Source organism: Dromiciops gliroides, chromosome 4, assembly GCF_019393635.1.
Source record: "Dromiciops gliroides isolate mDroGli1 chromosome 4, mDroGli1.pri, whole genome shotgun sequence".
Classification (NCBI taxonomy): domain Eukaryota; kingdom Metazoa; phylum Chordata; class Mammalia; order Microbiotheria; family Microbiotheriidae; genus Dromiciops; species Dromiciops gliroides.
In genome coordinates, this window is record NC_057864.1 from 160,123,019 (window position 1) to 160,139,665 (window position 16,647).

Below are 16,647 nucleotides of genomic sequence, written 5' to 3' on the forward strand. Positions count from 1 at the left end.
GGGGAGGCCAAGGTGTCCCTAGTCTCCCTCCCCCAGCCCAGGGCCCCCCACCACCTGAAATGCTAAGATGGGGCCCGGGGCACCCAACCCCCCAATATATTACATCATCACGCCTTAAATAGATACAGGGACTGGTCCCGCTACCCCCTCCCCTGACCCCCCTAGCCTGGGGGGAGAGGCCTGAGCAGCTGTGCAAATGGGCATGGAGCATAGTGGGAAGGGGAAGGAAGGGAAGACAGCACCGGCCCCTGAACCTGCCCCCCCCCCCAGGGGTAGGGGCCACTAGGCCAGGGAGGGGTAATAGTGCAAGGCAGAGTTGGGGTGGGGGAGGGAGGTACCCCCCTACCAGCCCAATCAGCAGAGCCCAGGCCACAGTGGGGGTCCAGCACCCAGCGAGGAAGAGGTCTGGAGAGAGACCCCAGCACCCTCCCGTCCCCCCAGGAAATCAAGAGGGAATTAAAATTTTCAAACTAGATTTCAACAAGACCAACAGAAGATACTATGTACAGAAGGATGGGTGGATTGGATCCTAAGGGAGTCGGGGGGGGGGGAGTCGGGGAGGGCGGGAAGAGACTCCCTACCCAACACAGGAGAAGCCCCCACGGAATGGGGCAGAAGAGGGACAAGTTATTTGTGCGGTCCCTCCAGGGACCTGCAGCACATTCAAGCTATTATTGGGCCGCGGCCGCCGCGAGAGAGCGCTCGCCCACAGGCAGCGGTGGTTGGGGATGGTGGAATCTCCTCGCCCAAAGCAGCCGCGAGGGGCGCTCGCTCGCTCGCCAGCCCGCCGCCAGGTGGCAACCGCAAGCCCACTCTCAGTAAGTCTTGTCCCGACCCCCCCCTTCTACCCCCCAGCCCGAGCGGCAGCGGCGGCGGCAGCTGCAGCGCCAGCCCGGGGGCGGCGTGAGTCAGGGGCGCTGCGGCGGCTGCACCAGCGGTAGCAGTGGCGGCGGCGGCAGCTCGCACCTGGGCGGGGAGGGGAGAGAGCAGGGGAAGGGAGGGCAGGGCTAGGATGGGACGAAGCCCGGCCCGCCCAGCCCTCTGGCCCCGGGCGGGGAGCGGCGGGAACAAGACATTCCCTGCCTGGGGACGCGGGAGGGGAGGGGAGCGGGTGGGGCTCCTCTTGCTGCCCCCGGGGGCGGGCGAGAGGATCTGGGCACCCCGCCCCCTGCCTGCTCCTCGGACCCCGTGACTCAGCTCTGGGAACTGGGCGGAGGGACAGTGGGGGAGCCGCCTTCCCTTCTGCCCCAGTTTTCCACTCGTGCCCCCCACCCCCAGTCCTTCCTTCCCTGCAATCTCCCACTCAACTCCCCCGCTTCCATAATCTATTCCTTACCGCGATTCACCCCCCACACACACACACCTTTGCACAATCCACTGCCAGGAAAAGGGGAACAGAAACCAGGAAGGAGGGGTCGGGAAAGGAGGGGCAGCTTCCCCTACCCATACACACAGCCCTACCCCTAGGGTGGGTGGGGCAGGGATTTGGTCCCATACCCCTCACCCTCTAAAAACCCGCATAGCCGAAAAGGGAACGCCCCCTACAAATCAGAAATATATTATTGCTTCTAGATCCCTAGGAAGAAGACCCAGGGTTTGGGGAGGGGGGAACCCCACCTTTACAATAGAGCTGTGTGTGTATGTATATATATTTATATATATACAAAATATTATCTATGTATATATACACATATATATATAGAGAGAGAGTTCTCACCCCTTGGTGGGAGGGAGTCTGCCCCAGTCTGGGGGAGAGCCCAAACTTTTCCCTGTATGTGGGACTAGCCCAGAGCTGCCAAGGAAGGTACAGGGAGGAGTGAGTCCAGTACCATGAAGGCAAAGTTCCCCTGACCCACAGTACAGTCTGTGTTCCACACCCCTCCTATTCCTTGGCATTGGCGCCCACCCTGTGACTCCACCCTAGTCCAGCTCCTTTTCCCATTTAAGAGGATTCCATGGCACCCTCAGCCTGGGGTGTGGTTGGTGCCCCCTCCTCCTCATCTTCTTCAGGAGGCCCTGGTGGGGGAGGAGGAGGCCCAGCCCTGGCTGGCTGCTCCCAGAACCGGGCCAGAGAGAGGCGGAAGTCATCCAGGTGCCCGTTGGAAAGGTCAAGGCCAGGGCCAGTTGGGGTGGGCGCCTGAGGTGGGGGGAAGTGAGGGGGGGGCATCATCTTTTCTTCGCCGGCGCGTCCGGACCTCCAGGCAGTTCTGGCCCTTCAGGTGGCGCTGCAGGTGGTCCTCCTTGGCGAATGCCTTGTGGCACAGGTGGCATTCAAAGGGCCGATCGCCTGTGTGCAGGTGCATGTGGTTCTTGAGGTCATAGCTGTGGAGGAAGCGCGCCGGGCAGTGTGGGCATGAGTATGGCCGCTCACCAGTGTGCTTCCTCATGTGGATCTTCAGCTTGTCATTTCTGGGGGGGTAGAAAAGGCAGGGTAAGGACCTGCAGGTAGGAATGAGGCCTGGAGAAGTCCTTGTGACCTTTGCATAGGCCTGATCTCTGTAAGTATCTCCCTTCTCCCTTTCTTCCTCATCCCCATCCCTGTGGCTCTTTCCTGAGGTCCTGTTCTTCCTCTGCCTGTACTTCTCTTATTCACCAAAATCCATTGCCCACATGTCCTATGTCCCTCATGCCTGCTTCTGGTTGTGAGCTTTTCACCCCCTTGCTCTCCCCACCTCCACTTCCCACTGCATTCCTTTTTTTTTTAGTGAGGCAATTGGGGTTAAGTGACTTGCGCAGGGTCACACAGCTAGTGTTAAGTGTCTGAGGCCGGATTTAAACTCAGGTACTCCTGACTCCAGGGCCGTTGCTCTATCCACTGCGCCACCTAGGTGCCCCCCACTGCATTCCTATACAGTCTTGCCTTGGCTCCCAGCCCAACCCTTGGCTGAGTAGTCCTCCCCTTCCTGGGTCCTTGGTAGGTGGGGCACTCTCCTTTAGTCTCTGGCCCACTGTCCCCTGGAAAAGCTGGGTGCCCTCTCACCTGGTGAACCTGACGCCACAGACCTCGCAGGCAAAAGGCTTCTCACCGGTGTGGGTGCGCATGTGTCGGGGTAGTTTGCCTGCCCCATGAATGATCTTGTGGCAAACGGGACATTCTTGGGGCATCTGGGAACGCCGCTTGCGTACCAGCTTGTCCTGGCCATCTATCCCTGGTGTGAGGGCTTCGTGGTTCAGGGAGCTCAGATAGGCCATCAGGTCGGGGTCAATGGCATCTTCATCAGAGCCCAACTCTTCAGGAGACAGGGGGGCTGCCCCACTCTGAGCCAGCCCATAGGTTGGTGGGTACACTAGATCTTCCTCTTCTTCCTCCCCCTCATATCCTTCATAGCCCAGGTGCCCCTCAGGGGGTGACCTGGCCCCACCAGGGGGGCTATAGCCATCCCCTAGCCTGATGCCACTTGCTGCCTCTTCCTCATCTGGGTAGGCAAAGGGGTGGGAGGGAATGGCAGCCACATCAGACACCAGATTGTTGGTTTGAGGCCTCTTTGTCTGCAAAAATGCTTTTCGGGGCTTTCGGCTTCGTCGGGGAACAGGCCGTGTTGGGGGTGGGGGTGGTGGAAGAGGGGCTGGTAGGGGACTGTCATCGCCATTGGGTACCCGAGTGCCCACAGTTGCAAAGGCCTCCAAGTACTGGCGGGCTCTCTCACAGTCATCTTCATCGGGACCAGGGGCCTCCAGCCCACTCCCCTGCAGGATTTCAACACAGGCAGCAATGACACAGGGGATCTCCAGCAGTCTGGCTGCCTGGAGGACAGCAGGCATGTTGGCGCTGCTGGTGGTGAGGGTAGCTGTGTAGGCAAACTCTAGCAGGGCTCCTAGTGCTTCAGGGCCCACAAAGTCCAGTTCACAGACGCCAGCACCGGGGGAGGCAGCCATTCCGCCGCTGGCACCTGTGCCTCCGCCTCCCTCTGTGAAGAGTTTCTTAAAGTAGTGGCTGCAAGCAGCCAGCACTGCCCGGTGGGTTCGGTATTCTAGGCCTTGGGTTCGGATGGTGAGATCACACAGCTGGCCCAGTTGGCGCTGCTCATTCAGACAGCTGAGAAGCTCACTGCTGTGATCCGGGAAAGGAATCCCAATGAGATCATCTTCAGGGCTCCCCATCCTCACCTGCAGGGAGGATGGAAAGACATGGGCCAAGGTTAGGAGAGGGAGCTTGGGGTTTTGAGGGAGAAAGAGCAGGTGAGTTTCTTCAATCAAACCAAATCTTTAACGCCCCCAGCCTCATCAGCTGCATTCCCTCTGCCTTTGAGAAACTATGGGTTTGAGAATCCCAGTGGACAAAGAGAATACCTGGAATCTAACCCCAGCTCTGCCACTAATTTACAGTGTGACCTTGGACAAGTCACCAAACCTGTTTCCTCATCTATGAGTGGAGGAATCATAACCATCGAATTAGAGGCATCATGAGATCATAGATTTAGAGCCTGAAATGGACGTGAAGTTAATAGTCCAACCCTCTCATTTTACAGAGTAGAACCCGGTTTGGGGACCTGTCCAAAGGCACATAGGTAATAAGAAGCAGAGTTGTAAATTTGAACCCGGTCCTCTTATTCAGAGCCCAGTACTTGATCCACTGCTGCACTTCTAAGTGATCTCTAAGCTCTTTCAAACTCAGATATTCTCATAGAGTGGTGGGATCTCTGCTCTCCCGAGCCTCAATTCCTCCATCTGTGCAAAGGGGAAAATGCCTTCATGCTGCCTACCCTGCCTCTCCCACAGATTTGTGCAGCTCAGATAAGATAGATGATGGACACAGAAGAAAGTTCTTAAAGGGAACCGCAAATCTAATGTCTTTTAACCTGAATTTTTCTCCCTCAACCGGCTTCTCCCCATGTGGAGCGCCCCTCCCTAGCTAGTGGACGGGAAATGTGCAGCTCCCAGGGGCCCCCTACATCCTCTCCCCCCCTCCAACAATGGGGCCCGGGGAACAGCCACCAAGGGCGCTGGGGTGTCTCTGGTGCTTCCTGCTCAGAAGATAAGCATCTTGCCCGACCCCTCCCCCACTGACAATAGGCTAGGCTCCTCGTTCCTGCCCCCTCCTCACAGATTCCATTTCCCCCTCCCCCATTCCCAGGCAGTGGCCACAGGATGCTCCAATCTGATCCTCTTGCCCTTTTAGACTACAATAGGTGTGGCGAGGGTTAGCTGGTCACCCTCGATGCCTTTTCCACCCTGGCATTGAGGAGAGCCCACAGAAAGGAGGCGGTGGCATTTGGTGGCAAGGAAGGCTAGGGAGAGTCTTTTGTCTCTGGGATTCAGGCTTCTAGCCAGTCAGGTAGAAAGGTTGGCTAGATCTTGTGTTATACAGATATTTACAGTTTCCAGGGCGCTTTCCCCACAGTAACCGGGTAATACAGGTTGCATAAGGGTTACTATCCCCATTTTGAAACCCGGGCCCAGAGGAACAAGGTGACTTGCCTAGAGTCACACAGCAGAGCACACACTGGAACCCCTGCTGTCTGACTCCGAATTCCTTCCTCTCTCCGTTCTGTTTGCTGCCTCTCCAATGGAGAAGGGGGACCCCCTGACCTTGCTATGGAAAGATCTCCCCACTCAGAGTGTGGGGTATGGATGCAGCCTCAGATCCCCTCCCCAAAAGGGCCGAGACGAAGGAGACTTGGATATGAGTCCCAGTCTTGCTACCAACTCCTAGTGTGACCTTAGGCACGTCAGTTCCCCTTGTGTGCCGAACAAAGGCCTTGAAGCCAATGGTGGCCAAGGTCCCTTCCAACCAACTCCACATTTTATGTCTCTGTTACCTCTGCCACTCCCGAAGCAGCGGCCCAGCCCTGGCCAGCGATGGGGACTTGGTTATTTGGGGGAGGGGGGAAAATAAGGCGGGGCCCCAAGTTTCCTCATTAAGATACAAGAGCAGCATTGTGTCTATGTGCCGACTCTCCTGTGCACCTCCCTGATTGCAAAGCCCCAGTACGGCTGGCTCCCCCGCCCCCAAGCCTTGAGCAAGCAGCTGCCCACATGTGTTTCTGGGGGGTAAGGGAGTCCTGGTTGTACCCTAGTATCTACCAAAGGCACCCCACCTTCCCCAACTCAGAAGCTAGCCCGGAGGAGGGAAACACCAGGGAGGCCCTCTCCTGGCTTGCTCCAATCTTTGTAAGAGGTTCTTGGGGTTTTGCAGAAAGAACCTGAGGTGGGCAGCAACAGTGGCCCAGGACCCTAGGCTTACACTCCTGTGGGAGGAGGAAGAAAGGGAAGGAGGGAGGAAAAGAGGGAGGGGCCGTCCTGGTTGTCCATTGGCCATGAGCTGGGGCACCGGCGGGCACGAGGCTCTTTCCACTCCCTTTCAGTCCTTCCCTCTCTCCTGTCCCCCCCCCCCCCAACTAGTTCCCTCTGCTGAGCCCTCCCTCCTTCTCCCACCCCAGGGCCAATCTCCTTGGCAACCTGGTGTGGCGGGGGTGCTGATTGGCTGACCCCACTGTCAGGTCACGGGGCGCAGCTTGGTTCACCACGCAGCTCTCACAGGCTCAGGCAAGGGTGGGTGTTTAACTCCTTAATGCCATACCACTGCCCATTCTAAGGGGATATGGGTTAAAGGAGGAAGAGGGGCAAAATGAGATGAGGTGTGAACAACACGAGGAATATAGCCCAGACCACCCTTCCTCCCTAGGGAGCTTCCCCCGGGACCCTGGCACCTATGCCAATCTGAGTAGCACCTGGAGCTAGGCTGGTGCCAACAAGGCTAAGGGGGCATGGTCCCAGTCTCAGAGGCATATAGGGCTATTGGAGACCTTTCTTTCTCCTGGGGCAGGGTGTTGGTGCCAGTGTGCCCACTCCCCCTCGGGCAACCTGCCCACCTCTCCATCCCAGAGCACCCAGCCCCCAACGCCCCATGAGGGCGGCCCCATCCCCACCCTGCCTGGCATGCCCCCTCTTGCTAAGACCTCGTGGGCATGGACGGGTGTGGTGGTAGTTGGGGGGTGGGGAGGGCAGCTGTGCTGGGGGTGCCAGGGAACCAGGCGAGGTCTGTTTGGTCTGTTTGCCTTGGGGGGGACGGGAAGCTGGGGGCCCCGCCCCACTCTTCCCCCCTTGCCAACCACCCCCCCCCACCCCCACCCCCCCAGGCTCCCCTCACTGTCAGGCCTGCTCGACCGGCCGGGCAGGTGGGCAGCTCTCTTGAAACTGGGCCCTGAGTCAAATCTGCCCCATCTTGGTTGGGGAGGGTATGCAATAAAGGGACGAAGAGGGGGAGACCAATATCACCTAGCTATCCTCCTTGGTGCCAGTGGATACTAACTAAGGTATGCCTATTTCACTAGAGCCAAAAGGCCATTAGCCCTGAATTTGGATAAAGTTTGGTGTCCTGCCCCAGGTTCCAACACCAGGCAGTACTCAGTCTGTCGACTTGAGGGTTATCATGAATAGTAGGACGAATGATGCTAGTCGGTGCTGACTGATGGGCAGCGTTAGGAAGCCCTGTGCTGGACAGTTGAGTAAAGCAAGCTGACCACTACCTCCCCCACCCCTGGGATTAGGGGAACCAGCTTAGTGGGGTGGAGACAGGATTATGGGGTGAGGGAGAAAATAGATACTGGCCTAAGATACAAGCATACATCCCCTCCCTTACTCTTCCCCCACCCCCAACATTGTCAGATTCCTGTGTTAGGATGAAGACTGGGCATGGGCTGCCAGTGGGGCAGGGGAACTTGTCAGATTGAGATCTAGGACCTAGAGTTAGTTATAACAGCAAGGTCTGGTCTGATTTCTTCAAGAGAAGTGTCTAAGGTCCCACAGATTTGGAATAAAAGCGTGAAGACCCCCAGTGAGAGCTAGAAAGATGGAGAGATTGAAAGCTCTGAAGACGTCCAGCTCCCCTTCCCCCATGCCTCTGTCGCCCTCTAACCCCCACCCCCATCCCCACCCCATCTCCAGCCTCAGGTTTTCTTCCTGTTTTTGTGGAGTTAGTTTGCACGAAGCACAGGCTCTGGCCTGTGGCTGGACCAGGGGATAGGTGGTGGGGGTTGGGGGGGGGGCAACCAAAGAGCCAGAGTAGTTTCCCCAAAGACCTAGAGGCCCGTTGCCTCCCTTAGACTTCTCTGGCCCACTCTTAAATGGAGGACCGGCACCTGGATCCCACGGAAAATCCATCTTCCACTCTACTTGTCATGGCTACTGGGCTCCCAAGAAGGCCCTTTTATCCCAAGATAACAAAGGATGAGTACCCTCCAACCATAGCCCCTCCAGCCAGCTTCTGCCTGCCTCCCCCCACCCCTTCCCCCCTCCTAACCTCACCACCCCCAGAACTCACACTTCCTGGGGGCCAAGACAGGGAGGGGAGAGACCGCAAGCCACGAAGGGGGAAGGAGGTGAGAGGAGCTGCCTGCTTCCCGGTGCTATTGGGGTTAAGCCAACCTCCCCCCAAGTCCCTCATTCCAATGATCTGGGCACCCAAGAAGGGAGAGACCTTAGTGGCCCCACTTTTTTCTTTCCATGACACAAGCCCACAGCTGCCTAGATTTCTAGCAGGGGAGATAAAAAGGAGATATGAGAGAGGGAAGAGGATGATGGTGGGATGGGGGGGGTAGTGGGTTAAGAAGCCCTCTACTTCCCCCAAACATCCTTCATGGTACACCTCTTTACCCTCTAGCTTCCCTGTAAGCACTCCAAGTCCAAGGCTCTAAACTCCCTTGGGGGGGTGGGCAAGGAGGAAGGTTCCCACTGCCCACTCTATCTCTTTCCATTACCTATATCTCTCCTTCCCGACATCATCTTTCTTACTTTTCCCCTGGGCTTCTCCACTCCCTTCTGTTCTCTGGAATGATCCCTGTTCTCTACTCATTTCTACCCACTACCAATGTCCACTCACCTCCCTCAAGCCTTTGCTAAAACCTGTCCTCATCTTTTCCATCAAATCCTTTACATTATCTCCCCCAGACCCACTCAGTTTCTCCACTCAAGTGTAGACTAGGCAATAGATGAATGGAGCATGCCATAGAAACAAAATCAAAGCTGGGGCCCAGTTTCTTGCAGACCTGGCAGTGTCATGGGAGGCAACACCATTAGCCAAAGTCCTCCTGTCGGCCTCTTGGATTAAGGAAGGGATAGAGGGAGGGAATAGAAAGGATAGAGGGGGTGGGGTGGGGAACAGTGAGAGCGGATGTGTGTGTGGGGGGGGTGGGGACATGCTTAGACCGTCAGATTTTCCAACCCTGGAACCACCGGACTTCCCCGGGGGGCGCCCCACTCTGCCTGTTACCCCTCCAGGAAGACCCCGAGGATCAAGGGGTCATGGCCTAGCTCTAGAGGGTATACCAACTAGCACTCTCCATGAAGGTTTGGCAAGTGTGCCCAAAGGTGCCAGGGTCTGCCCTGCTGCCCACCCCCCACCCCTTGAGGCTCGGCGTCTGTGGGGCGGGTAACCGAGCCGCCTGGTAACCCCACACCCGCCATGCTGCCGGCAGAAACCTGAGCCCCCCCCCTGCCCCGGCCCAGAAGACACCCCAGCCTGGTCCCCTGAGTCCAACTACCTGGTCTGGTCGGCCTGCCAACCCTCTCTTCCCACCCCAGCAACCTCCTAGTTCAGCTCCCTGAGGGTCAGTTTCTCTGCTGTCTTTCTGCTTCTCTGGTCCCCTCAGTCTCTCGAATCTTCCCCGGTCATCCCAGGACCCTCAGTCCCTGCATTTACCACATCTCCCCGGGGAATGGATTCTCTTCGGCTCCCCTGCACTGTTTTCAAATCTTTGCCAGTCGACCCCAATTCTTCCAAGACTTTCTAGGGCTTCAGTCTCCTAGTCCCTGGGGAGCGGGGCCCCACTCACCTGCACGCTGAGGGGCGGTGGCTGCAACTCGTCCTGGGCCCCTGGGGGGAGCAGGCAGGGGGGAGGCTGGGCTGGGGGGGGGTTGATGGGCGGGTTGGGGGCGGGATGGGGGGGCAGGCCGTTCCCCAATCCAGCTCCTTTCTTCAAAGGAGCCGCCCACGACCTGGCCCAGCCCCTCCCCCCTGCAGCCTTAACCCTCTGGGTGCTGGCCCTCCCCCCCCCCCAGGCTTGGAGGGAGGGGCCACTGGGAGGGCCAGCACCGTGGGAGAAGGACCCAAGAATCTGGCAAAACTCTGCCCTTGGCACCATCACCACCACCACCTCCTTCCCTCCCTTCCTCTCTCTCCCCAAGTCTGGAAGGGGAAGCAGGTGAGGGGGCAAGAGGGATATGAGCTGGGGGGTAAGCAAAGAACTGTGACACTGGGATAGAGAATAAAAAATGTATTTGGTGGACTGGGAGAGTCAGAAAGAGGTGGGACTGGGGAGGGCAGATAAGTCTTGGAAAGAAAGGACGGGGAGACTTGGAGAAGGCCCAGAAAAGGAATGAAAGTGAAAAGAGGGGAGGAGGAGAAAGCCTTCTGCCTTCAGGTTTCCCATGCCCAGGTCTCAGACCCTCTGGAGTCTTGTTAGGGAGTAGGGTCCCCCACCCCCATGGGAGCTGGCCAGACCCTCCCCACCTGGTGACAGGCTCAGGCCCTTGGGGGCCAGGCGGGGCAGCACCCCGCCCTCCCTATAGCCTCACCCCAAACCCACTCACATACCACAGCTCCTGGCCTGGGCGCCTGCCCCTGCCAACCAGGCCAGGGGGCAGCAACTGTACCAACCCCCAAAGGCCAGGGGTATGTGGGGTATAGTGTCTTCTTTGGGGGTAAGGGGAGGGGAGCAGCGGGTACTGAAAGAGGAAGGAGCTAGGAAGGGGCATCTGCTGGGAAGGGCCTGGCCCCACCTCTTGCGCAAGACTATTGCCATCCTGGCCAGTTGGGTTGGGTGGGACCTGCCCAGGCCTGAGGAGGGGCACCCAGGACTCTGGTCTTAGTATAAAGTAGGGGCATGAACAAATAGGCTCCTTTCCCAGCTTCCAGGGACCAGGTACCTTGAGGTGGGAGGTTTTGATATTGGGGACTTGCCCCCAATCCAAGCATAGATGACTAGGCACTTGGGTTGAATTGGTTTCTGCTGGGCCCTGGGAAGGGAACAGGGTGGGGAGACGCTTAGTCTCAGTCTGAAATGCCCCCTCCCCTTCTCTCCTGCTGGCAGTTGGCACTATGCCCCTGGCCAGCTGCCCCTCACCAGCTCCCTGCCCGGTTGGCACCTACCCACCAGGATGCTGGCAGTACTGCCCTCCCCCCCAACCAATCCTCCTGCTCCCAGGATTCTCATGCCAACTCTGGGGTAGGGGGTGGGGGAGGGTTATATTACCCTTCATGTCAGCCTGGCACAGCCTTGGACCCCCAGGTCCCATAGAGAGACAAGCTCAGAGACCCCTAGTTCCTAGAAGCCCTCCATCTGGAGGTAGCATTTATTTCCAGGTCTCCATAAACACAGTCATGGAGAACCTGCAGTCAGTGATGGGCGGTTATCTATAGCAGAACACTGGAGGCCCCACTCTCCCAGGGTGGGGGAGGGGGTGTGTTCCCAGGCACCAGATGCCAGGCTACAGGCACCCCCACCACCACCTCGGCATCTGCTTGGACACCAAAGTCCCTGCAATTCTCATTGGGTTCCCTAGAGCCCCTGTGCCTGGGAGGGGGTGGGTGGGGCACCACTCTGCCCTTTGATCCCCATAAAGGGAATGAGCAGAGCCTGGGGCAGGTGAGGGGGTTCACAAGGTGCCCCCCAATTTCATTTCTCCTGGGGGCAGCTGGGCAGGGCGTGGGCACCTCTAGGGTGGGGCCACAAGAGAAGGGTGGGTGGAATCTCTCTTCCCAGAGGGCATAAATGACATTGGCAACAGGTTCATGCCAATTGTGGGTGTCATGAAGTCACAGAGGAGAGGGCCAAAGGAGTGTGAGGTGGCTAGGGGGGACAAATGGGGAGAAGATGTGGATCTACCTAGCTCAATCTTTTCCCCACTCCCAAAATTTCCAGCTTATTTCTCCTACAACTCCAGGCTGACTACAGCTCCCAGTATGCTCCACAAAGTGCCCTAGTGCACCATGGGAGTCGTAGTTCACTTGAGCTACTCTTGCCAATATAGGTGCTCCCCCCTCTTTGAGGTAGCGGGCAGGGTGGTGTACAGAATTTAGGAGGAGTGAAAGATGGGCAAAGATTTCTAAGGAGTCTAGGTTCTCCATCCTAGGGATGGACAAGGAGCCCATAGGGTGGGGACCAAGTTGCCCCCTACCCCCAAGCCCAAGCAGAGGGGAGGCGAGGAGGAAGGAAGGAGGAGAGGATGTCTGTTGAAAGGGGCATATGGGTGGGGTGGGGGTGTAGGAGGGGAAACAGGAAGGAAACTAAAGCCAGAGACATGAGGCCCCTAGAACAAAGGCCTCGGGGAGCCCCCACTCAGAAGCTTTGCAGAGACTTGGGGGTGCTCCACATTGGCACTGTCCACTTCAGCAGCCAGGCCAGTTGTCATGCATAGTGTGTGACTGGCCTAGCAGACTCTCTTATCTCTAAGCCATCCTGCCCTGCCTCTGGATCTGGCCTCTGAACCTGGTTAACTGTGGGGTTCAGAAGCCTGACTCAGTTCTGAGGATGCTAGTGGTAGGGGGGCATAAGGAGTGGTACTGGGGATGTTGGCAAGCTTATATGGTCAATTGTGGCCACATGGCTTTCTTGAGTTAGTCCTTAGGCTGGAGGTCAAGAGGGAGAAAACAACTCTTCCCTCAATAAGAGAAGGATGCTGGCACACTGTGGATATAATCCCCCTCATGCCAGAGGTCAAGCCAGTAGAAGGATGCAACCTTGTCCTACCTCCTCTTTACCCCCTCGACCTATTTTATAGAAAGAGGGTTGGTATAGGGAGTGGGGGAGGGGGTGATGAGTATGTTTCTCCAGGACAGCCTGGGGAAACACCCAATGGAGTCCACTTTGTGTCAAGGGGTCTGCCCATATAAAAGGCAGACAGGTCCGGGGGAACAAGACTGGGGTAATGACTTGGCCATAAACTATCTGTCAAAGTAACACAGCTGTTTTGAGATCATCCCTCCTCTGATATCCAAAAGTTTCTCACCCACAGGTGAGATTCCCACTGAGACAAATTGCCTGACATAGAGGGGGAGAGGGGGGGAGAGGAACCTTTCCTGCCCCTCCAAAGCCCATGAAAGGTGGGTGGCAAGTGTTCCCCCCATCCCATGCCTGTCTTGGTTCCTGGTTTCATTTGTGTTGTTGAGAGGTGGTGGGGTAGGGTGGGGATGGGGGGTTAAGGGGGGTGGGGTAGTAAGGCAGTTTCAAACTGTCCGGGCAAAACGTCAAGTTTACTCACAAGTTTACCCAGGAGGGGGAAGAGGCCAGTGCAGACACACCCATACCAGGGTCTTATCCATCTGCCCATCCCTACCTTTCTTCCCCGCCCCCTCTGCCCAGCCTCAGTACAAGTTAGGCACAGGTCCCCTCACTCCATTATTATAGCCTGGTAGAGCTCAGGTAGTCTTGAATCTAGAGAAAGACTATGCCAGGTGGGTACTGTCCTGGAAGCCTGTTGGAAGGCTGGGCCCAGCAGAAGTAGAGGCCTTAGTCCTGGGCCCAGTAACCTGGCAAAATGCCCACTTACTTACCCACTTGGGTGGGGCTTCTGACTCTTGCTCCCTGCTCCTTAGGCCTCTCAGGGGCAGAGGGCCAGGGGAACTGGGCCTTATGCCTACCAGAGGGGAGGGGGAGCACTAGCCCTCCTCCCTCCATCTGGGCAGTTCTCTGTGGCAGTGACCTCTGACCTCCTACTCTCAACCACATACTGCTCCCTGTTTGCAAGTCTTATACCATCTGGGAGCCAGGAGGTACTAGTGGTGCATTGGCCTGGCTTGGAATTGGAGTGGGGCTAGCCCCCTTATCTGACCTACTTCCTTTCCTTCCCACCTGCTTTTATCTTTTCAGCTCTCCCCAAATCTCCACTGTCCCCCACCCCAAAGGTGCCCCACACCCCCCTGCTACCAGGGGGGCACCCCTCCCCCACTCTTCCCCAGTGTGCCAAGTATAAGCACACAAAGGACCCGATGGTGCATTGTTAGCCCAGCCCCCGCTGCCCGCCTCGCCCTCCCAGGGCAGGCACCATGCCAAGGAGAAGCTGGGGGCCCTTGAGTACCAGGGGGCATCATGGCAAGGGGGAAGGGGCAACTCCTAGTCCAATTCACTAGGGCCTAGATGTGATGGTGCTTGCTTTCAGTGTATTCTCTTTCTCTGGCATATAAATCTAGTGGGCACTGCTTTCTTTCTTTTCCAGAGCCCCCTTCCCTAATGGTATTAACCCCTTCCTGAAACCCCAGAGCGGGAGGGGAAGGGCGGTGCCCAGGGGTGCCCAAGGGAGGGGGCAGTGCCCAGGGGTGCCCAACGGCTGCATGGTGCCCACGGTAACCATCTAACACACAGGTGGCGCTGGGGGAGTCTGGGGTCCCTGGGGCCAGACTAGGAGGCAGTAGCAGAGATTTCTCGGAGGTTTCATCAGCTGCTCCAGGGGGAGCTTCCCCCATTCCACTCTCTCCAGTTACCACCAAGAGGAACAGTACCACCTCAGCCCAGTCACAAATAAGCCCCTAACCTTATACACTCAATAATATACTCCAGTCTGGAATACCTTGACAATCATGCCTACCTTCCCTCATTATATCTTCATGCATATTCCCCCATTGGCAGTGCCAGGCAGGTATAGGGGTGACCAAACCAGTTGGGGGGGAAGGAGCCAGCCCCATAATCCTCCAGGCTTTACTCCCCTCTACTCCTCCCCCCAACAAAGAGTTCCTGTCCTAGTTTAACCCCTCCCTGCCCTACAGGGTCTTCCCCCCCCCCCCATTCCTGACTCCCCTAAGGGAGGAGGTAGGGGGAGGGGCAGCGCTGACTCATTCCCATTCCCAGCAGCAGAGCAGAAGGGTCCGAGGCATAAGGGGACAGTGCTAATTCCGGAAAGCCCTCCACCTGGCCCGGAAGCCAGGACCGCCTGCCTGCCTCCCTGTCTCCCCCTCTCCTCAGAGCACCCACTTCCGGTGTCCCAAACTAGGTCAGCAGCGCTCGTTTCCTGTGGGTCAGCTAGCCCCAGTGCCTCTGCCCCTCCCCTACTCTGGACCTAAGCTCCCCGCCCCCCAGGGCGCCCCGAGGTCTCACCACGTCTCAGCCGCCCTTTGATACGTAGAGGGGGGGTTGGGGGAGCAAGGGACCCCGCCCTCTCTCCAAACACCAGCCGGGCAGGGGCGCCGGAGCTGGCACGTGTCCGGGCACAACCCACTGCCCACGCCGCCCCCCCCCCGACTCCAGAGCCCCCCCTCGCTCTGGGGCCGGGACACGTCGCGCTCTCTGACTCGGGGTGGGGTAGCGGGTGGGAAGAGGGAAAGAGCCGGAGACTCCACGAAACACACCCCCACAACCCCCCTTCAAGATCTACCCTTGCATGCGGGTGATCTTACTTAGCAGACACAGTGGCGACCCCCTCCATACGCGCGCGCGCACACCCATGGGTGGGGGCAGGTGTTCCAGCGCCAGGGAATTGGGGGGTGGGGGAGATGAGTGGGAAAAGTCCCTTCAATCATCCCACCCTCTATCGCGGGTTCTGCGGGTCCGGAGCGGGTACGGTAGTGAGGTGGCGGGCGGCTGAGCAGCCAAGAGGGAGACGTTATCAAGAAGAGTGGAGAGAGAGTGAAAACGGGAAGGGAAGGGACGTGATACCGGGAAGGAGGGGAGGCGGGAGGTTGGAGCCACAGCGAGCAGAGAAAGGGAGAGAAGCGAGAAAGAGCGCTGTCCTAGAAGATCTAGAAACCGAATAGTCCAGCCGGTAACTTTCCCCCCCAGCCCCGGCTCCTCCTGCGCACCCCCCTCCCCGGACTTCTGGCGGGGGTCCAGCTCACCGCGCCGGAGCGGGGGGGGGGCGATGTCCTAGTTAGAGTCAGCGTTTCCATTCCCTCAACCCTGCCCCAGTAGAGGGTCCCCCAACATCCCCAAGAAGAAACCGGTAGAGCGCTAAGCGCTGAATTACTCCAACTCATTTCAGGGGAAAAAAAAAAGCCACCTGGGCCCCTAAGAAGTATTCAGAAAGTTACCGGGGACCCTTTGCTAAGAGCTGGTGGGGGAGTTGCGATTCCTTCGCACCCTTCCTCCCAGCCCAAACCAGTTCCAAAGACGAAAGGCGCTGGAGAGAAACGGAGGGGTGGGAATCCCTATTTCTGTTGTATGTCCGTGTTGGGGTCCCCCCTCTACAGGGCGACCGAAGGACACTGCAGCAGTTTCGAACTGAGAAGGGGAACCCCGACCCTGGGAAGGAAAGGAGAAGGGGTGTACTCACCTCTCTGCCGTCGGGTTTGTCCGCAGAGGTTTGTGAGCTGCGGGGTGTAGGGAACTGGTTGTCCCCCTCCAGGCCCTGTGGGCTCGGGGGGACGTAGGGGGCTGGAGCCTCGGGGCTCTGCTCCAATATTGGTCAGAAGGCCGCGGGCAGTCCGCTGGCTGCTTGCTCCTGGGGGGCTCCTCCTCCGCCTCCCTCTGCCTCCTCCTGCCTCCCGCCCCCCCTTGGCTGCTGGGAGCCGCTCATCCACCTGGCTCCCACCCACCCCACCCCCCCGCCCCCACCCCCCCGGGCCCGCCTCACCTGTCCTGCTGTCTCACCTGTCCTCCAGCCTCCTTTCCCCCCATCCCTCCCTCCCTCCCCCCGCCCCCCTCCTGCACCCCCCCCCCAGTCCCCTCCCCAGCCCTAGCAACACCCTCTGTCACTTCCTGGTTTTCCACCACCACCCCC

General features: G+C 58.2%; 1 protein-coding gene across 1 annotated transcript; it reads right to left on the minus strand.

Moving 5' to 3' along the window:
- Positions 1 to 1,635: 1,635 nt before the first annotated feature.
- On the minus strand, positions 1,636 to 16,424 carry ZBTB7B (zinc finger and BTB domain containing 7B). Its single transcript, XM_043963519.1, is given in 4 exon segments — positions 1,636 to 2,161; positions 2,163 to 2,409; positions 2,981 to 4,107; positions 16,201 to 16,424. Coding segments are annotated over 3 exon segments (1,587 nt in total). The 5' UTR covers positions 4,102 to 4,107; positions 16,201 to 16,424; the 3' UTR covers positions 1,636 to 1,942.
- Between the last annotated feature and the right edge of the window lie 223 nt (positions 16,425 to 16,647).